At 37.7% G+C, this 23450-nt stretch overlaps 1 protein-coding gene across 1 annotated transcript in view; it reads right to left on the bottom strand.

The window, feature by feature from the left end:
* Nucleotides 1-23450, bottom strand: part of LOC306883681 (testican-1-like) — a 259044-nt gene that overhangs the window by 51385 nt on the left and 184209 nt on the right. Inside the window, exon 5 of the mRNA XM_079439077.1 lies at nt 18103-18217. Within this exon, the coding sequence (XP_079295203.1) occupies nt 18103-18217 (115 nt within the window). The remainder of the gene's footprint in view (nt 1-18102; nt 18218-23450) is intronic.

Here is a 23450-nt window from a genome sequence, read left to right as displayed (position 1 = left end):
TCAGTGTTTCATGTATCACTGAGTCGATGCGTGTTTTGACCGTGAGTGTGTTTAGCAAACTGGTATTTTACGGTGACTGGGAGGGGAGGTCTTCGGTTCACTTAGTTTTGTCGTACATATAAACTCGTGAGAACGTGATAATATAACGTGGCCACGAGATATTAATTTGTGGGAACGTCATATTATGTCGTGGCCTCGAGATGCTATGTTGAGGGAACGACATCATTTCTCGTGGCCACGACTTCTTATGATGAGGGAACGGTATATTTTTCTCGTGCATAAACAAACCTTCGTCACCATAGCAACCTGGGATTATCAGAGTTGTTTAAAACATTTTTACTAACATTAAACTTTTAATTTAATATTTGTATCTTCTTATTATTATTCTTATTCTTATTAATAAGAACGTTATGTAAGATCGAAATGAAGGGAAAATATAATAATAGGCTAATAATAATGATGTTGATGAAGATGATGGTGATAATAATGGCCTAATAATAATATACAAATATTTTGAAGACTATTGAGGGATGGGTAAAAATGTTTTCTTGTATGCCTATGTTATTTAGACTACTTTAGGTAACGTTTATTCATTATAAACTTAATATGAATGCTGTTTACATTGCGTGCAATATAATAATTTATATTTACAAGCTTCACCTTTCTGTTAAACATATTTTATTGGACTGTCCAGCTTTTAATGTACAGAGAAAACTATATGAAGTGAACTCAAAGAGTTTAGTCAAATTTTGCCAGGAAAAGTTTCAGAATTATCACAGTGTAAAAAATCTTCTGTAGTTGTTTTTTCTGGTATTTATTGATTTGTTACCGTTTTTTTTTATCGTCCTTTATGCTGAATAAATATATACTATACTACATGTAACCTTACAAAAAGTATTAATGATGTTTGTATGCACCTTGTGACTATTTGTCCATACAGCTAGCACAGACCAGCTACAGAAGCTCATGTCATTTTGGACTGGATGGGAAGTGCCATCGAAGAGTCTGCAGGTTAAAGTTTGGAAGGGGAGATTCTTCAAGGCCTCCACCCGCAGCAGGACCCTGATGCTTCCTGCTGAAATACTGACAATGGATGACTTTTCTTGCACTTTGCAAGCCTGTGTAAACACAACATCTACTGGATTTGGACTTGTTTAAGTCTGGACACTTTTAGAATATGTAGTTCTTATGTTCTTAATTGACTGTAAGGAGTTGTTCACATATGGGTAACTTTTTCTTCTTTTTCTTCATGTTTACGTTTAGACACTTAGAGAATCTGTAGTTATGTTCTTAATGGATTGTAGAAACCTCTTAGAAATGCTTCAAATTATTAATTTGACTGTTTTAGGTTTGAGATTTCCACTGTTTACCACAAGTCATTTCAAATAAACTATCAAGAAATAACATTTCACAAACATTTTGTTCCTCAACTCATTCTTTATTGTACATATATTGTTAAATTTGTTGCAGCAATTAAAAGGTCTTTTGACAGTATTTATGGTCTATACAGCTACAGATAAATGTACAAATGTAGTATATTACAATCAGTGTTAATGTATATTTATAACCCTGTCATCTGGTGAAGCAGGCTAAAAGAGTCAAACACTGCTTTTATATTCACAATGAGTGAATGGAGAAAATGAATTGCAAATTAAAAAAAAAAAAAAAACACCCTTCAAATGACCCTTTCTTGAACCATTGTCTCCACATATGTGAGAGTCTGAAGGTATATGTCTACTCCAAATGAATCAGACTCTCGTAATGGGTCAATCTGTGACAAAAGCTGCTCAATTTGCTCTCCTGTGAGCTGCGGCCTCTGAGTTTCCGGCACGTTGACCCCTAAGTGAGTGTCTTCAGCATCTCCACTCCCTTGTTCAACTGCTGAATACTGCACCTAAAGGTAAACCAAAAATAATTTGTCAATTGAATGCTGGTAATTTTAAATCAAGGGTGCCCGATCTTGTTCCATGATTTATACCTACCTGCAGGGGTCAGTTCCAACAAACCCATCTGTAATTATCAAGTGTTCATTCAATGAGTTTATTCAGATGCATTTTATTAGGGTTGGAACTTTGCAATATGGTTGATCTAGAGCAGGGGTGTCAAACTCAATTCCTGGAGGGCTGGAGCCCTCCAGAATTTAGATGCAACCCTAATTAAACACACCTGATCCAACTAATCAAGTCCTTCAAAACTGCGTATTATGTGTGTTGGAGCAGGGTTGGAACTAAACTCTGCAGGGCTCTGGCCCTCCAGGAACTGAGTTTGACACCCCTGATCTACAGGAACAGAATTGGGCACCCCTGTTTAAAACAAATAATTTCCACCACAGGAAATCAGTAACAGACACTGACAATTGTAGGGTGGTCCCTCTGTACAATAGGGAAAAAAACTGATCGACAGATCAAAACCAGGGGCCTCATTTATAAAGCATGCATTTTCTGTACGTACATTAATTTTATGAATCACACGTATGCATACTTGACAGATTTTATAAATGAGGCCACATGAATGCACAATAAGAAGAAATAATTACCTCAGGGTTACTTATTGGATTCTGATACTGGCCAGTCTCCCATAGTTGATTTGGGGTTAAGTTGCTCTCTGTCCTCATGGAATGGTTATCCCATGCATCCCTGAAAGCATCAAGGCTGGCTTGTATGCGAGGCAAAAAACCGTAATGACAGCAGAAGAGGTGGGTGAAGTTGCTTAGATCAAGAAGACCACAGTCCTCAAGACGATGTAAGATGTCGTAGTACACTGAGGTGACGCACATTCGAACATCTCGTCAGAGGCGTTCCACCCTGATGAAACAGAGCCCATAATAATGATTGACTAACGTGACAAATTCACATGCCTAATTAAAATGAAGCAGAGTTTAACTATAACCCTAATCAATCAAAATGAGTAAGGATGTGGTCATTTTACCTCTGATTGTGCACACTCTTGCCAGCCATGAAGCTTGCATTCTCTGTTCCTCTCACCAAAAACATCAGCCGTGCCACTCCTACATTCTCTCCTCCATGATCTCCACGTACTCTATGAAAAATAACAGAAAAAATTTATAAGTTATGATAACACCATTATGACACCATCAAATAAAGTAAACCAACAAAGAATCATTAAATAAATATATATTTTTTAAATTATTTACATTCATTATTATTTGTTTTTGGCATAACAATAAAAACAATACTAACTGGATGAAGGGCAAAACTGTACAGTATTACAGAAACGATTTACAATTTAGACTTTGTTAAATTTGTGGATAATAAAACATTACCTTAAGGGAAAGCCAAACTCTTCCACTGCCTCTTTGAAAAATCGGAGGGTTGTTTCAGAGCGGTTATTGTCTTATATATATATATAATTATATATTGTCTTATATATATATATTTTTTTTTTTATTTTGAATTAATAAATTATTATATTAATTATTATAGATTATTTCATAATTTCTTTTATTGTTTTATAATATAAATTATTATATTGCACGCAATGTAAACAGCATTCATATTAAGTTTATAATGAATAAACGTTACCTAAAGTAGTCTAAATAACATAGGCATACAAGAAAACATTTTTACCCATCCCTCAATAGTCTTCAAAATATTTGTATATTATTATTAGGCCATTATTATCACCATCATCTTCATCAACATCATTATTATTAGCCTATTATTATATTTTCCCTTCATTTCGATCTTACATAACGTTCTTATTAATAAGAATAAGAATAATAATAAGAAGATACAAATATTAAATTAAAAGTTTAATGTTAGTAAAAATGTTTTAAACAACTCTGATAATCCCAGGTTGCTATGGTGACGAAGGTTTGTTTATGCACGAGAAAAATATACCGTTCCCTCATCATAAGAAGTCGTGGCCACGAGAAATGATGTCGTTCCCTCAACATAGCATCTCGAGGCCACGACATAATATGACGTTCCCACAAATTAATATCTCGTGGCCACGTTATATTATCACGTTCTCACGAGTTTATATGTACGACAAAACTAAGTGAACCGAAGACCTCCCCTCCCAGTCACCGTAAAATACCAGTTTGCTAAACACACTCACGGTCAAAACACGCATCGACTCAGTGATACATGAAACACTGATTACATTACACATAACATTACTTGTTTTATTGTATGATGAGCACCACTCACCTGTCTTAAACTGTCCTGGTCGTCCATTTTGAAGAGACTGGTTAATTGGCCTGAATTACTGCTGGTCCCGCGCTGATTGTAAGGCAAAACGTGATTGGTTGGAGCGAGAACATGCAACGATTGGTCAGCCCCACGTGGCCGGTATCTGATTGGCTTAAGTAGAAGGTAGGTGGAGTCCATCCATTTGTGGATCATTGTGCGTCTTTGACGCTTGAAATGTTTCAAAATCCACAAATATGTGCTGCGATCTACAAATGCACAGAGAGCAATCCACAAATATGCGCTGCGATCTACAAATGCACAGTATGCGATTCACATATAAATGCCGGGCAAAATTGTGTTTGTTAAATTAAAAAAAATATTTGTGAGTATGTTTTTTATTTGCAATTCTAATTTGTTTACTTGTGAATATAATTCATGTTTTGAATTATATTGTGGAACTCTAAGATTTATTTGTGGATCTCATTCTATTTATTTTGTGAATATGCTTTGTTTTTGTCAATCGCTTTACATTTATTTGTGGATCATAATGTATTTATTTGGAATTATGCAACAATTCTAACTCCATAAATGTACGGGGGGGGGGGGGGAACAAAAACAAAGCTGTATTAGATGTTTGTGTCATCTTTAACCCATTACAAATTTGATTTATCATACACTGAAAAAAATTATAAATGCAACACTTTTGTTTTTGCCCCCATTTTTCATGAGCTGAACTCAAAGATCTAAGACTTTTTCTATGTACACAAAAGGCCTATTTCTCTCAAATATTGTTCACAAATCTGTCTAAATCTGTGTTAGTGAGCACTTCTCCTTTGCTGAGATAATCCATCCACCTCACACGTGTGGCATATCAACAGGCTGATTAGACAGCATGATTATTGCACAGGTGTGCCTTAGGCTGGCCACAATAAAAGGCCACTCTAAAATGTGCAGTTTTATCACACAGCACAATGCCACAGATGTTTTGAGTGAGTGTGCAATTGGCATGCTGACTGCAGAAATGTCCACCAGAGCTGTTGCCCGTGAATTGAATGTTCATTTCTCTACCATAAGCCGTCTCCAAAGGCATTTCAGAGAATTTGGCAGTACATCCAACCGGCCTCACAACCGCAGATTACGTGTAACCACACCAGTCCAGGACCTCCACATCCAGTATCTTCACCTCCAAGATCGTCTGAGACCAGCCACCCGGACAGCTGCTGCAACAATCGGTTTGCATAACCAAAGAATTTCTGCACAAACTTTCAGAAACCGTCTCAGGGAAGCTCATCTGCATGCTCGTCGTCCTCATCAGGGTCTCGACCTGACTGCAGTTTGTTGTCGTAACTGACTTGAGTGGGTAAATGCTCACATTCGATGGTGTCTGGCACTTTGGAGAGGTGTTCTCTTCATGGATGAATCCCGGTTTTCACTGTACAGGGCAGATGGCAGACAGCGTGTATGGCGTCGTGTGGGTGAGCGGTTTGCTGATGTCAACGTTGTGGATCGAGTGGCCCATGGTGGCGGTGGGGTTATGGTATGGGTAGGTGTATGTTATGGACAACGAATACAGGTGCATTTTATTGATGGCATTTTGAATGCACAGAGATACCATGACGAGATTCTGAGGCCCATTGTTGTGCCATTCATCCACGACCATCACCTCATGTTGCAGCATGATAATGCCCGACCCCATGTTGCAAGGATCTGTACACAATTCCTGGAAGATGAAAAAATCCCAGTTCCTGCATGGTCAGCATACTCACAGGACATGTCACCCATTGAGCATGTTTGGGATGCTCTGGATCGCCGTATACAACAGCGTGTTCCAGTTCCTGCCAATATCCAGCAACGTTGCATAGCCATTGAAAAGGATTGGACCAGCATTCCACAGGCCACAATCAACAACCTGATCAACTCTATGCAAAGGAGATGTGTTGCACTGCGTGAGACAAATGGTGGCCACATCAGACTGGTTTTTGGACCCCCCCCCAATACAGTATAACTGCACATTTTAGAGTGGCCTTTTATTGTGGCCAGCCTAAGGCACATCTGTGGAATAATCATGCTGTCTAATCAGCATGTTGATATGCCACACCTGTGAGGTGGATGCAGGGCTCGCAAAATTTCAAAATCCCTGGTAGCCCTTCGGGCAGTTACTCTTCAGATTTTGGTAGCCCGAAAATTTATTTAACTAGCCCAAATAAAATAAAGACTATAAATGTCAATCAAAAACATTTTCAATACACAAATATCAACGAATATCAAGGAAAGAGTTTTATTTTACTATTTACAAGGTATCTGCAGAATTCTTAAAATCTATTTAAGGCAATTTTAAAAATGATTTCTTATACCATTTAATGTATTTAAAACTGTCTAAGGCCTTAAAAAACTATTCAATTTAGTTGTATCAAATTTAAGGACTCGTGGGAGCAATGTTCCCTCTAATTTGTTTTCTTGCTGAGAAAAACTTTTCTCTTTTGGGCGGACATTTCGGTCACCTGAGCAAAAGCATTCTTTATACCAGACCTGTACAGCATGCACACAAAAAAGTTTGTAACTTTTAACTTTAATGTGCTATTTATATTTGATTTGACCCTTGATGTAAATAAATGATGTACATTTTAGGTTACCTGAGAAAACATTTTTACTGTACAATACACTGCAGTTCAAAAGTTTGGATCAATAAAGTTTTTTAAAGAAGTTTCTTATGCTCATCAAGGCTGTATCTATTTGATAAAAAAATACTGAATATTATTTCACAAAATATTATTGTGAAATATTATTGCAATTTAAAATAAATGTTTTCTATTTTAATATACTATTTAATATACTTTTAATATATAGTATTTTTAGTGTACCATGATCCTTTAGAAATCATTTTAATATGCTGATTTTTAATCAATGTTGGAAACAGTTGTACTGCTTTCTTCTTTTTTTATACTGTATTTTTTGGTGATATTTTAAAAATATAAAAAGTTAAAAAGAACAGTGTTTAGTCAAAATAGTTACAATATAAACTATTCAAAATTTTGGGGTCAGAACTTTTTTTCTTTCTTTTTTAAAGATACTTTAAAAAAGTTTAAAGAAAGTTAAATAAACTTTATTCAGCAAGGATGTGTTAAATGGATAAAATTAATAGTAAAGACTTCTATTGTTAGAAAATATTTCTATTTTGAATAAATGCTGTTCTTTTAAACTTTTTATTAATCAAAGAATCAAAGAAAAGAGAAACACAGGTTCCAAAAAAATATTAAGCAGCACAACAGTTTCAACACATATTAGCATATTAGAATGATTTCTGAAGGATCATGGGACACTGAAGACTGGAGTAATGATGCTGAAAATTCAGCTTTGATCACAGAAATAAATGCTATTTTAAAGTATAGGTATTAACATAGGAAACCAATATTAGAAATTGCAATAATATTTCACTATATCATAGTTTTTTCTGTATTTTTTAAATGAATACAGCCTTGATGAGCAAGAGACTCAAAGTCAAAAACCTGATAAATAATTGACCTTGTTTTTGAGTCTATAATATAGGCCTAACATAATATACAAACCCGATTCCAAAAACGTTGGGACACTGTACAAATTACGAATAAAAAAGGAATGCAATAATTTACAAATCTCATAAACTTATATTTTATTCACAATAGAATATAGAAAACATATCAAATGTTGAAAGTGAGACATTTTGAAATGTCATGCCAAATATTGGCTCATTTTGGATTTCATGAGAGCTACACATTCCAAAAAAGTTGCGACAGGTAGCAATAAGAAGCCGGAAAAGTTAAATGTACATATAAGGAACAGCTGGAGGACCAATTTGCAACTTATTAGGTCAATTGGCAACATGATTGGGTATAAAAAGAGCCTCTCAGAGTGGCAGTGTCTCTCAGAAGTCAAGATGGCAAGAGGATCACCAATTCCCCAATGCTGTGGCGAAAAATAGTGGAGCAATATCAGAAAGGAGTTTCTCAGAGAAAAATTGCAAAGAGTTTGAAGTTATCATCATCTACAGTGCATAATATCATCCAAAGATTCAGAGAATCTGGAACAATCTCTGTGCGTAAGGGTCAAGGCCGGAAAACCATACTGGATGCCCGTGATCTTCAGGCCCTTAGACGGCACTGCATCACATACAGGAATGCTACTGTAATGGAAATCACAACATGGGCTCAGGAATACTTCCAGAAAACATTGTCGGTGAACACAATCCACTGTGCCATTCGCCGTTGCCGGCTAAAACTCTATAGGTCAAAAAAGAAGCCATATCTAAACATGATCCAGAAGTGCAGGCGTTTTCTCTGGGCCAAGGCTTATTTAAAATGGACTGTGGCAAAGTGGAAAACTGTTCTGTGGTCAGACAAATCAAAATTTGAAGTTCTTTTTGGAAAATTGGGATGCCATGTCATCCGAACTAAAGAGGACAAGGACAACCCAAGTTGTTATCAGCGCTCAGTTCAGAAGCCTGCATCGCTGATGGTATGGGGTTGCATGAGTGCGTGTGGCATGGCCAGCTTACACATCTGGAAAGGCACCATCAGTGCTGAAAGGTATATCCAAGTTCTAGATCAACATATGCTCCCATCCAGACGTTGTCTCTTTCAGGGAAGACCTTGCATTTTCCAACATGACAATGCCAGACCACAAACTGTATCAATTACAACATCATGGCTACGTAGAAGGAGGATCCGGGTAGTGAAATGACCAGCCTGCTGTCCAGATCTTTCACCCATAGAAAACATTTGGCGCATCATAAAGAGGAAGATGCGACAAAGAATACCTAAGACAGTTGAGCAACTAGAAGCCTGTATTAGACAAGAATGGGACAACATTCCTATTCCTAAACTTGAGCAACTTGTCTCCTCAGTCCCCAGACGTTTGCAGACTGTTATAAAAAGAAGAGGGGATGCCACACAGTGGTAAACATGGCCTTGTCCCAACTTTTTTGAGATGTGTTGATGCCATGAAATTTAAAATAAACTTATTTTTCCCTTAAAATTATACATTTTCTCAGTTTAAACATTTGATATGTCATCTATGTTGTATTCTGAATAAAATATTGAAAGTTGAAACTTCCACATCATTGCATTCTGTTTTTATTCACAATTTGTACAGTGTCCCAACTTTTTTGGAATCGGGTTTGTATTATCAAAACAAACTATTTAAACATAGAATAGAATACAAACTGAAGCAAAACTTAAGCTGAGATCTGTAAGTTAAATATAAAAAAAAACGTGAACATATGAATTCTTATATAGCTGTCTAAACATCGTTATGAAGTGCAGTTTGTACAATACTCTTGTGTGTGACTGTACATCTCTTTGTTACCGTTTGCCCATCCTCCGCTATTTCCAGCACTTAATCAAGCCACATGAGGATGTTTTATTTCACATGTCATTGCGTTTGCGTTGTCTCTCGTGTTGAGCACACCGCAACTATTGAAGTATTCAGTTTCTACAGCAACTCATTTGGTGCACATCGTTCTCTTTCTATGAAACCGGTTCTAACTCTGTCGTGGCATCAGCTCTATAGCGGTTTGCCCGAGCATTGCTATTATTTTCCTTTTACTGGCGGCATTCAATCAAATGGCTTCTCAACTTATTTTTGTGTGCGCGAGGCACATTATTTCTTCTGCTCGGTCGCGCACGTGCTCAGTTTATAGGGAACATTGCGTAGGAACCCTGTATTTAAGGTAGCCCGTCGGGCAGGGCAGTGATACATTTTGGTAGCCCGACTGGAAGACGCAATAGCCCCGGGACGTCCGGCTAGCAATTTTGCGAGCCCTGGGATGGATTATCTCGGCAAAGGAGAAGTGCTCACTAACACAGATTTAGACAGATTTGTGAACAATATTTGAGAGAAATAGGCCTTTTGTGTACATAGATAAAGTCTTAGATCTTTGAGTTCAGCTCATGAAAAATGGGGGCAAAAACAAAAGTGTTGCGTTTATAATTTTGTTCACTGTATATGAAGGAGTTCATTATATATAATCAGAGTTTTCTTATATAACCTTGAATGGCTTTATGTTGTGCTCATGACTAGCTGACTGCACATTTCCTCACTTATTACACGAGTGCTTACCACATAAATAAGCAGACATGAATTATTGATTCGAGTTGAAATAATTTTATTTACGTGAGGGGAAAGAGAGCATGGAGTGACACAACTGGAAACTCGCACAGCTCTTTAGGAAATCATTTGAGGGGGACAATGGTCAATTTAGCAGCTACAGTTCAGCATCATTATACAAAAATATTGGCGGGCTAAATGTTGCAGGTGACCAATCACAGCTGCGTAATGAGCTCAACTCACTGCCAGTCCTTCTGAAGCAGTCCGTCTGCCACATTCACAGACATTACTGAGTGAGAATGAGCAGAATCTGTCTCTGGTCACTCGTCTTGAGTCTATATGTGCTGAACTGCTGGATAATGCAGCGGGATACAGTCTAATGGATTATATTACAGAACATTACGGTGCATTATATTATGAGTCTGTGATTCACACTTCATTGCGTTATATTGAAGTATATTTGTAATATCAGCTCAGCACTGAGGAAATTACACTGCTGTGATTAATCTGTTCTCAAATCAGTCTTACCAAGGAAATACAGTCTATCCATACATGAGAATAAATCTTCATAATTACAGTTTTAACCTTTTAAATATCATCAGTAATGGTTAATAAAATAGAAAAATGTAATAAATAAAACAGAAATTGGGAAAACAATTTAAACTGATTACACGGGGCTTTAATAATAATAATAAAAAATCACTTTTCATAAATTGTTGTTAAATCATATTAGTTCCATTATTTTAATACATTTTTATTTATTTTTTGTTACTAAAATTTAATTTTGCCATTAAAAAATCCAGAAAAAATTAAATGACGAGAGAGAGAGAGCAAGAGCACAAAATAATTAAATCTGAAAAAAAAAGTATGTGGAAATTTCACTGCTGTGTTGAATCTTTTACCAAATCAGTCTTACTGAGGCAATAGAGTATTTACACAACCAGTATGAGTCTCTCTTCATAATTACAGTTCAATTGAATTTAACTGAAATTTACATTCTAAAACCTAGTGAGCTGCCTATCTAGACAGTCCCAGATCCAAAGCTGTATCAAAAAGTATCAAAAATATTGCTTATTGCTTTCCTGGATGATACCTTGTTTGCCCAGTGGCATCCTATGTTACATATACAGCTACAAATCAACCACTTATGATGGTTCATTTCAGTTAGGATTCTGCCTAAGTAGTGCACTAAATTTAGGAAAAGTGCCAAGTCACGCATAAAAACTGCAAAGTTTTAGACATGAAGTGCTTGTTAATTGAACATGTGCTTTAACACTAGCAACATCAGCTCCTTTTCCCAGCATATGTAGATCCATTTGTCAGATTTTCCCCAATAATTAGTGCAGAAACTGTGAAAAGCGTGTGCAGATTCCATGCAAATCTACTTATGATTTATTAAAGTGTTATTTTGTTGTGCTTAATCTAGCAGCACTCTTCATACATTCATGCATTACGTACCGCAGTGTTTTAAGGTGTGAATTAATGATCGGAAGCGGCAGCTACACCTCATGTGCTGGTCATTAATGATCAATGCAGCATTATCACCCGCTAGCAGTGTGCTTGGCTTTCTAATCGGATCAGTGTGCTGTTATTTCTCAGGCACATGTGATATTTGCCGTGCCAGCATGGTGTTAGCATATGTAAGGGGGAGGTAGTAATTTAGCTTGGTAAACTCTTGGACCTGCTCAAATGGCCATTACACAATTAATATTTGTTTGTTCGGACATGAGGGGGGCGGAGTCAAGAGCCCGGAATGACATTCCCTCAACGTTCCACTATCGCTATGACGACGACTCACAAAAGACAGAGACGGAATGTTAATGTGAGTCTGGAGAAGCAGAGATACCTCAGAGCCCGATTAAACACAAGGACACACACTCATTCATCTAGTGCCTGGAAATTATTTGTAATCATGCTTATGGAATAACTGCTGAAGGTTTGCTAGAAGCACCAGAAAACTAGCCAGTCAGAGCTTCCAAAGTTTTAGGGTTTGGCTAGTTAAGTCACTGGCAGTAATAGATGCATTAACCATATCAAAAAACTGATCAGCATTATCTGTAGGATATCAGAGACTGAATTAGACAAATTTAAGATTCGATCAGAACATTGAAACATGAGAAGCTGAGAGGGGCCTCAAAGCTGTAACAGGACAACGTCATAAATCTGTCCAAATCCTAGCGCCAACTAGTCTGAAGCAAGCAAACTAACCAGCAAGCCTCTTTCACAGAAAAGCTTACAACCTTGAGACAAAAGAACACTTATTGATAATTACAATCAGACTGTCAAATTTGGGGCAAGTAATCATGACTTGAAAATCACGAGCTACAGACTCTCTTGGGCGGGTCTCTCCCCCATACAAGACAAAGACTTAGACTGGAATTCCTTAGGAGACCTTTTAAGCTCTCTCTGGTCGTCACAGAACATGCCTCTTATTCTTAAATAGAACCACACAGAGACAATCATGAATTATTTCTCTGCATAGAAATAACCTATATTATGTTTGTAACCCACACATTAGATTATCATGTTTTAATCAAATATTATGTATGTCTTTTTAATCATTATTGAATAGCTGAAGGATTCATATTCGTGTTTGGTATGTATGAGTTTGACAATTCTAGTGAGTGACGTCACTTCAACGACTACTGAACTCTCAACCAATCAGACACTTCGGGGAACCCCCTTTCCTGCAACTACGACAACAAAAGGGATTCCCTTAGCAAAGCAAGCAAGTAACCTCCAGGTTCTAACTGAATCTGTGCAGTTAATATAAATTTTAGCCTCATTGAGAAACTCAAAGCGAGGGTTAAATAAGTGATTGATGGTTGTTCAGGTCGATGCAATAGCACATATTGCTGTAAACTTGGGATATCACATTTTCATTCTCTTAAACTCATCCATTCCTAACTTTCTCTCTTTCCCGCAACGTGTGAATGTGTGAATGCTTGTGTTCATGTGTTAGATTAGTTTATGTCTTAGGTTTATATAAATAAAACCTTATTTATATTGAAAAGCGAAGTACCTTGTGCTTTGTGCTTACAGGTTAATGTCTTAATCTGCCGATCCTGTTACTGCGCTATTAAATAGTGTTTTCACTATATTTTGGATTTTAATATCCAGTGCAGAGATGATGTTATATGGCTTGATCAATGAATCGTGTAAAACAGTGATTCTATTCAAATTCCTTATAAAATCACAAATTATTCCCTTTGAGCTAAATTAAACTATTTCTTTAAATTACATATTAATATTACGTTTTATTACGTTACAAAGCACAGGGGTTTTCAAACTGGGGTCTGGGGGAAAAAATCTGAAGAAAAAAAGAAAAAAAAAGAAAAGAAAGAACAATTAATTTGATTAAAATAAATTAAAATGATTGAAATATTATTTGAATAATTTTAAAATGCATGCATTTATAAAATATATTAAATTAATAAATTAATTATTTAAATAAAAAAAACCTAACACTAAGAAAAACCAAACCTAGCACTGTGCACTATAAATTAATTAATTAATTATTTAAATAAAAAACCTAACACTAAGAAAAACCAAACCTAGCACTGTGCACAATATATATATATTATATGCATATATATATATATATAGAGAGAGAGAGAGAGAGAGAGAGAGAAAGAAAGAAAGAAAGAAGGAAGGAAGGAAGGAATTACAACTGCGCTACAGACCGGTCTCGAGTCCCACCGTGGAGCTCCGTAAGGATGCTATCTGTTCCAAAATCAAATCACTGTCAGTGCTTCAGAAATTTGTGAGGGTGCTTGCCTTCATGCACATCTATTCTGACATATCATATTTTGTCCAGTCCATAGTTATGATTATCATAATGACACTGCGATTTCGAGAGAATATGCGGATGTCACTTCCGAAAGTTTGTTGCTAGTACACCACATTGATCCTCTTAGCAGCATGAAAAACTAAACTTTTATTCAGATTCTGAATGGAGAATAAGCTATATATAGCAAAGAAAGAACACAAAGTGCGCTTCCTTAACACTAGAACCACCGGGGGTCGCTGTATACCTAAAACCGCCAACGGGTAAATTTTACCTGCGCACATTACAACTGTTTTTATATGGCTAAATACATGTTATTGCACTGTATTATGCCACTGTCTTCACAAAAAAAGTGTCTAGAGTCATGAAATGATTATGTCTAGTAATCAACTATATTTTTATCCTTTTTTTTATGCAGGCATCACTTTTCATAACGGTCAATATAAGCTAAACAAGCACTGACAATAAGAATTAATCACAATAATGGGGAAGACTGCTGACTTGGCAATGATCCAGAAGACGAACACTGACGCCCTCCACAAAGAGGGTAAGTCACAGAGGGTCATTAGGTGTGACTGTTTACAGAGTGCTGTATCAAAGCATATTAAATGCAAAGTTGACTGGAAGGAAGAATTTGGATAGGAAAAGGTGCACAAGCAACAGGGATGACCGCAAGCTTGAGAATACTGTCAAGCAAAGCTGAATCAAACACTTGGGAGAGCTTCACAAGGAGTGAACTGAAGCTGGAGTCAGTGCATCAAGAGTCACCACGCTCAGACGTCTTCAGGAAAAGGGCTACCAAGCCACTTCTGAAGCAGAGACAACGTCAGAAGCATCTTACCTAGGCTAAAGAGAAAAAGATCTGGACTGTTGCTCAGTGGTCCAAAGTCCTCTTTTCAGATGAAATTAAATTTTGGCACAGAATCCATGTTGCTTTAAGTCCAGTGTGAAGTTTCCACAGTCAGTGATGATTTGGGCTGCCTTCTGCTGGTGTTGGTCCACAGCCATCTAACAGGAAATTTTAGAGCACTTCATGCTTCCTTCTGCTGACAAGATTTATGGAGATGCTGATTTCATTTTCCAGCAGGACTTGGCACCTGCCCACACTGCCAAAAGCTGGTTCAATGACCATGGTGTTACTGTGCTTGATTGGCCAGCAAACTTGCCTGACCTGAAACCCCATAGAGAATCTATGGGGTATTGTCAAGAGGAAGATGAGAGACACCAGACCCAACAATGCAGATGACCTGAAGGCCGCTATCAAAGCAACCTGGGCTTCCATACCACCTGAGCAGTGCCACAGGCCGATTGCCTCCATGCCACGCCACACTGATGCAGTAATTCATGAAAAAGGAGGCCCAACCAAGTATTGAGTGCATAGAAATGAACATGCAGTACTTTTCAGAAGCCTGACATTTCTGTTTAAAATATCCTTTTTTTATTGAGTGATATGTAATATTCTAATTTTCTGAGACACTGAATTTTGGGTTTTCATTATCTGTAAGCCATAATCATCAAAATGTCAAGAAATAAAGGCTTGAAATATTTCACTCTATGTGTAATGAATCTATATAATATATGGGTTTCACTTTCTGAAATGAGTGACAAAAAATATTGACCTTTTTCATGATATTCTAATTTTTTTAGATGTACCGGTTTTATTCTACAATGTCATTAATTAATATATTAAGAATAATAATATAGGCTAATCATATTAGATAATATATTAACCTATGTTACGGTCACATGTCGGTTTCCTTTCAGTTTCTGTGTTGACCATATTTGGTATTTCCTGTTCTTGTTTCCTGTAATTAGTTTATCATCGTTTAGTCTCTTCACCTGTGTTTAATTAATCATCTCGTTTGCTCCTCAGTTTCCGTATGCTTTATATACCTTCTGTTCCCTGAGTTTTATTTGCAGTCTTAAAGTGACTTACGTTCTGCTGTTATAGACGTTGTTTATCTTCCTTTTTGTTATTAAAAATATCTCTTTGGAATATTTCCTTCGTCCTGTGTTCCCTGTAGCAACATACCGTTACAGTTATTTAAATTACTAAAATAGCTATTTAGACAATAATGAGCAATAATAATTTACCACACTGCATGATGCGATGACAAATTCAAGCGCACAGCTTCACCTAATTAATTATTAATTTGTTTAGTTATATCATTTATAATTTGAATAAGAGAACAACACCAATAAACTTCAGGTAATATAAAACATTTTTTTTTTTCATTAACTGTTACATCATAGATCAGATTTTTTTTCTTCAGGAAACGGGCAGACAAAATGGCACCACAGGAGCAAACAATAAATTATAGAAATGGCAAAACAATTATGAGTAACGTTAGGCTAAAACAAATATTATATCTTGATCACTGTCAGATGCTGAGCCGACCAGGATGCATTACTTATCTCACTACCATCAGACTCCATCGCTCATGGTATATAGTGCTTCTTCTACCTCTTCAGCATCCATAAATCACTTTCTTTTACTCATTTTGTCTTTATTAAACTGATAACTGCTAATTCAGTGAGTGAAAGGCATTGCTTAGCAATGTACAATGTTAAAACATAAGCTCCAAGAAAATGACAGCGCGAAAATACAGGCATTATAGTGAGTAAATTTGACCCGCTGGCGCTTATAGGTCTAAATGCCCTGTTTTTTTATCTGGTTTTATCAAAACAATTTTTAACTGAGGATTGTAAATTACACAATTTTAGTAAAAGTAAATGGCTGGGAGACTTGAATGTTTCATTGAAAATCTGTTATGTACATTTGAAAAACAGCCATGGGTAAAATTTACCTTCTAGTGTTAAAAAGCTGTCACTCATTTCAGTTTATTCAATGAATTTGTCAACACTGCACAATTAATCTCTTATTTACATCACCTCTACACTTTGTTCATTATAATCAGAGGATTCGTGTCACAAGCTTCCAGAACTCTGGATTGAACAAGAACACTCGCGTTCTGAGCGGTGAGTGCATTCTAACTCACTAAAACTCCTCTGATTGGCCTTTGTGTTACAGAAATCAACAGATATGTCTCTGATTTGCTACAGTGTACAACGCTGCAAAAGCAGAGCGCAAACACAAATACACATTTGATTCTGACCTGAGGCGTCTGCCGGTTACTTCCATTGTTTATGTTTATTTAGTTGCTTCTTTCCTGAGTCTTGAACTTGGTTACATACATACGTTTTCCTTAAATCATCCTGGCAACCCATTTTTTTACAAGTCTCAGGGTTTGAAAACCACTGTTATACAGTGATACTACAGAAACAATATTTGTAATAATATTTTACACATTTATAATATTTTTTACAGTATAAATTGGGTCTTTCTGAATAAATATATGGCTGCCTGAGTCCCTTGCATGAAATAAAGTAAAATAAAATAAAATTTTATTTTATAATAATAATTATATTAAAATAAATGAAAACAAAAATGTATAACACAATCATATAATCATTTATTTACATAATAAATACTAACACTACAGTACTAGAGTGAGTAGGGGAACATATTAGAAACTAAATATTTTCCAAATAATATTTTACACATGTTAGGATATTTTTTTGATAATGCATTAAAATATGGCTGCCTTTTAAATTTTAGGATGGGGTCCCACACATAAGGATGAATATATAAATAAAATAAAACATAACTACATAAATGATTTAATTAAAATAATGCAAACAATTACAATAATTAATGAATGAATAAATTAAAATGTATTTAAATATAAACAAATACACCCAACTTCTTGTACTAATTTAATTTGTACTAATGTAACATATTAAAAACTAAATATATTCCAAATAATATTTTGCACATATTTATAATACTATTTATTTTACAGTATAAATTAGGTCTTTCTACATTAAAAAAAGGCAGACTTTCACATTTTAGCATGGGGGTCTTTCGCATGTGAATGATCATATATGGTGGTCTGTGGCATCTAAAAGATTGAAAAACCCTGCCCTAGCAACCACTCAATAAACTAATCAGCATTTGCCTTGACAAACGTTTCTTTTCTAGCCGATTCTTCCTTCTTGGTATGCGACTGCAGGTCTTACCTGTGCTGTGCTGGTTTGTGATTGGCGCAGATGGCCGTCTGGAAGTCGTGGCTCACACACATTTTGTGAGTAGGGCAATGCACCTTCATACACGGGTCTTTAGTGGTGTCCAGCCCTGAAAGACAGAGAAAGACTTCATTTACTATGAGCCTCCAGCTCATCTGATCTCTGATCTGTGTTTACGTCTCTCTCAAACATAAACACAATCTCTCATCTTCCATATTCATGTTCTTTTGTTTCGCTTTTCCTTTCCAGGAAAGACAGACACTTCCTGACAAATGGAGGAAGAGGAAAAACACTGTCTCGCGCTCTGCCATCTCTTCCTCTCGCGCAGTTAATGCGGCTTCTTCAGCAGAAAGTAGGTGGATGAGGAGGAATAGCGCGTGTGCGGAGATCATTACGAGAACTCATGAGACATTCATCTCCATCAGGAAACATTAAACACACACCTTTCCTCAGACAGACAAGCATCAGACATACAGAATTAACATTTAGTGTGTGTGTGTGAGTTGAAACACACAGGTGGGTTTAACAGAGGTCAAACACTCCATCACTCCCTCTGACCTTCACATGTCTGTGTGTGTGTTCATCGGGGAAGTTTGATGCCAACCTCCTGTTCGTCTGGAGCGCTGCCATGCCAACTGGCCTTCAATACACACACACACACACACACATACACACACGATTGATTTACAGCTCTGATCACTGTTGTTAACTAAATAAATACCTCTTATTTAAAGGAACCGTTCATTAATATGAAACAACTGTCATCTTTTATTTCCCCTCATGTTGTGCTAAACGTGTCACTTTCCTTCACTAAAAATGTTACAATGATAAAACAAGAAGGCACTAATCCAACAAAACCACAATATGATGACATGAATGGGTATGATACAGCAAAACAATACAATGAAACATAATACAACAAAACAATGACAACAAAACAGTACAAATTGCTACAGTTGCCAAACTGTAAAAAAAGCAACAAAACAAAAAAAAAACAATACAATGAAACAGAGGAACACTGATTGTTGTATAATCGTTTTGCTACAATGAAACAACAAAACAATGAAACAACAAAATGATACTATAAAACAACGGAACAATAGTACAACGAAACAAAGCGATGAAACAATATGATAGAATGAAACAATGATACAGAGAAACAAAGCGATACGATGAAACAGAGGGCACATTGATGCAACAAAGACACAATAAAATGATACAAAAAATCCACATAACGCTACAATGAAACAAAACATTACAACGAATCAACAATGACAACAAAATCAGAATCAGAATCAGAATGAGCTTTATTGGCCAAGTATGTTTACACATACAAGGAATTTGTTGTAGTGACAGAAGCTCCACAGTGCAACAGAAAGACAGTAACAGGAAAGGACACAGGTAATAAAAACAAAATAACAAGAAATAGCCAATAACCACTGTACAAAGCAGCAAAAAAAAAACACAATATATAATATATAATATAGGCGACTATGTATGTACAGGTCAAGTATGTGCAAATTAGAAAAGAGAAAAATAAAAATAAAATAAGTGACTGTGGTGAATGGATAATGAATTAGTTGTGTGTTCCACGTTTATTTATTGAGTGTTCATGAGATGTATTAACTGAGGGAAGAAACTGTTCCTGTGTCTGGTCGTTCTGGTGCTCAGAGCTCTGTAGCGTCGACCAGACGGTAACAGTTCAAAGAGGTTGTGTGCTGGATGTGAGTGATTTTACCAGCCCTTTTGCTCACTCTAGATAAGTACAGTTCTTGGAGAGTGGGGAGGGTTGTACCAATGATTCGCTCAGCAGTCCGGACTAATCTCCGTAGTCTTCTGAGGTCAGATTTGGTAGCTGAGCTGAACCAGACAGTTATTGAGGTGCAGAGGATGGATTCAATGATGGTGGAGTAGAACTGTTTCAGTAAGTCCTGTGGCAGGTTGAAATTCCTCAGCTGGCGAAGAAAGTACAACCTCTGCTGGGCCTTCCTGACAATGGAGTCAATGTGAATATCCCACTTCAGGTCCTGAGAGATGGTGGTGCGCAGGAATCTGAATGACTCCACTGCAGTCACAGTGCTGTTCATGATGGTGAGTGGGGGGAGAGCAGGGGGGTTTCTCCTGAAGTCCACGATCATCTCCACAGTTTTGAGCGTGTTAAGCTCCAGGTTGTTGAGACTGCACCAGACAGCCAGCTCCTTAACCTCCTGTCTGTAAGCAGACTTGTCACCGTCCTGGATGAGGCCAATCAGTGTGGTGTCGTCTGCGAACTTCAGGAGCTTGACAGAGAGGTCTTTAGATGTGCAGTCGTTGGTGTAGAGGTAGAAGAGCAGTGGGGAGAGAACGCAGCCCTGAGGAGCTCCAGTGCTGATGGTTCGAGTGCTGGATGTGAATTTGCCAAGCTTTACTAACTGCTGTCTGTCTGTCAGGAAGCTGTTGATCCACTGACAGACGGAGGTGGGGACGGAGAGCTGAGTTAGTTTATTTTGAAGGGTTTCCGTGATAATGGTGTTAAAAGCAGAGCTGAAGTCCACAAACAGGATCCTCACATAAGTCCCTGGTCTGTCCAGATGCTGCAGAATGAAGTGCAGTCCCATGTTGACTGCATCATCCACAGACCTGTTTGCTCTGTAGGCAAACTGCAGGGGGTCCAGTAAGGGTCCAGTGATGTCCTTCAGATAAGCCAAAACCAGTCTTTCAAATGATTTCATGGCTACAGACGTTAGGGCCACAGGTCTGTAGTCATTAAGTCCAGTAATTTTGGGTTTCTTTGGGACGGCGATGATGGTGGAGCGTTTGAAGCATGAGGGAACTTCACACAGCTCCAGTGATCTATTGAAGATCTGTGTGAAGATGGGGGCCAGCTGATCAGCACAGATTTTTAGGCAGGCTGGTGACACACCATCTGGACCAGGTGATTTCCTTCTTTTGTTCTTTCTGAAGACATGGCACACATCATCTTCGCTGATTTGAATTGTAGGTGTGGGGGAGAGAGGGGTTGCTGGAGGTGTGAATGGTTGTGTGGAGGGGTGTTCTGGGCGGGTGTGGGGTGATCGTTCAAAACGACAAAAGAACTTGTTTAAGTCGTCTGCCAGGTGTTGATTCTCCAGAGTGCTGGGGGGTGGTGTTTTGTAGCTGGTGATGTCCTTCAATCCTAACCACACTGAAGCAGGATCACTGGAAGAGAATTTGTTCCTGAGCTTGTCAGAATAATTCCTCTTTGCCACTCTGATCTCCTTTTCCAGTGTGCATTTGGCCTGTTTGTACAAGACTTTATCCCCCTTTCTGTGAGCATCTTCTTTGGTCTGACGGAGCTGTCTGAGTTTGGCAGTGAACCATGGTTTTCATTGTTGCAGAATAGATGAGTCCTGGTAGGAATGCACATGTCCTCACAGAAACTGATATAAGATGTTACAGTCTCTGTGAGCTCGTCCAGATCATTTGCAGCAGCTTCAAAAACAGTCCAATCAGTCAGGTCGAAACAGGCTTGTAAATCCCGCTCTGTTTCGTTAGTCCATCTTTTAATAGATCTTAATACAGGCTTTGCAGACTTAAGTTTCTGCCTGTAGGATGGAATAAGATGAACCAAACAGTGATCAGAGAGTCCTAAAGCTGCTCGTGGAACCGAGTGATATGCATCCTTTATTGTTGTGTAACAGTGATCCAATATATTACTGTCTCTGGTGGGACATGTGATGTGCTGTCTGTATTTTGGCAGTTCACGGGAGAGATTTCCTTTATTAAAGTCCCCGAAAATGATTAAAACAGAGTCCGGGTGTTGTTGCTCACTCTGTGATCAGATCAGCGAGTTTCTGTAAAGCTGTGCTCACGTGCGCTTGTGGTGGAATGTAGACACTCACGAGAATGAACGAGCAGAACTCCCGCGGCGAATAGAACGGCTTGCAGTTAATGAAGAGCGTTTCTAGATCTGAGCAGCACATCTTCTTTAACCCAGTTACATCTGTACACCACCTCTCATTGATGTAAAAGCACGTCCCGCCGCCGCGCGATTTCCCCATTGATTCCGTGTCCCGATCTGCTCTGATCAGCTGGTAATTAGGCAGATGAATCGCGCTGTCCGGTATGTCGCCATTCAGCCAGGTTTCCGTGAAACACAGAGCAGCAGAGTTAGAAAAGTCCTTGTTTGACCGGGAGAGCAGAAGGAGTTCGTCCGTTTTGTTGGGTAGAGAGCGGAGATTCGCCTAATGGATTCTAGGTAGCGCCGTTCGAAATCCGCGCTGACGAAGTTTCACGAGCGCGCCGGCTTGCTTTCCCCGTCTGCGCCTCCTCCTGTAGCGTTTGACCAGAGCTACGGCTCCACCAACTACAATGTCCAGCAAAACGTCCGAAAAATCAAAAACCGGTAGAAGATTTTGTGGTGTGTTCTGCCGAATGTTCAGCAGATCATCCCTGGTAAAACTGATCTTATTTGAAATACAAAAAACAGGAAAAACAAACAAAAACATAATGATAATAATAATGGAACATTGATACAACAGAACGACACAACAAACTGCTAAAAAGAAACAACAATAATACAGTGAAACAATGACAACAAACCAATGAAACAATATGATAGAAACAAACAATAATGTAGTGAAACAAAACAATATAATGAAACAACAGGAACATTAATGCAACAAAGACACAATAAATCAACCTTCAGTGTTCTGTCCATTAACTGAAAACAGGCTAAACTAATCGATTCTTGGGATTTAAGAATCTATATCGTTCAGTAAAAAGGGAAAGGAAAGGGGAAAGGGAAAGGGAAGTGGTGTGTGGCCAAGTATGGTGACCCATACTCGGAATTTGTGTTCTGCATTTAACCCATCCAAGTGTACACAGTAGTGAACATACACCCGGAGCAGTGGGCAGCCAATGCTGCGGCGCCCGGGGAGCAGTTGGGGGTTCGGTGCCTTGCTCAAGGGTCTCACCTCAGTCGTGGTATTGAGGGTGGAGAGAGTTTTGGTTATTCACTCCCCCACCAATCCCTGCCGGACCTGAGACTCAAACCCACAACCTTCAGGTTACAAGTCCAACTCTCTATCCATTAGGCCACGACTGCCCCATAAAAAATGAGAATCTATTAAAATCGAGATATCGATATTGTTTACCCAGGCCTAACTGATACTATAAATTGATACAGTGAAACACAGCACAATGACACAACTAAACGATACAAATGATACATCAAAGAAATTCAACAATGATAAAATAAAAAATACAATACAGTGAAAGCAGACAGTGACTAAAGGCTGCAGTCAAGATTTAAAAAATGACATAAAAGCATCATAACATCCATCCATATGACACATGCTTATTATTCCAAGAGGCAGATTTAC

This window comes from Barbus barbus, assembly GCF_936440315.1.
Source record: "Barbus barbus genome assembly, chromosome: 17".
Lineage (NCBI taxonomy): Eukaryota > Metazoa > Chordata > Actinopteri > Cypriniformes > Cyprinidae > Barbus > Barbus barbus.
This window is presented reverse-complemented; position numbering and strand designations above follow the sequence as displayed.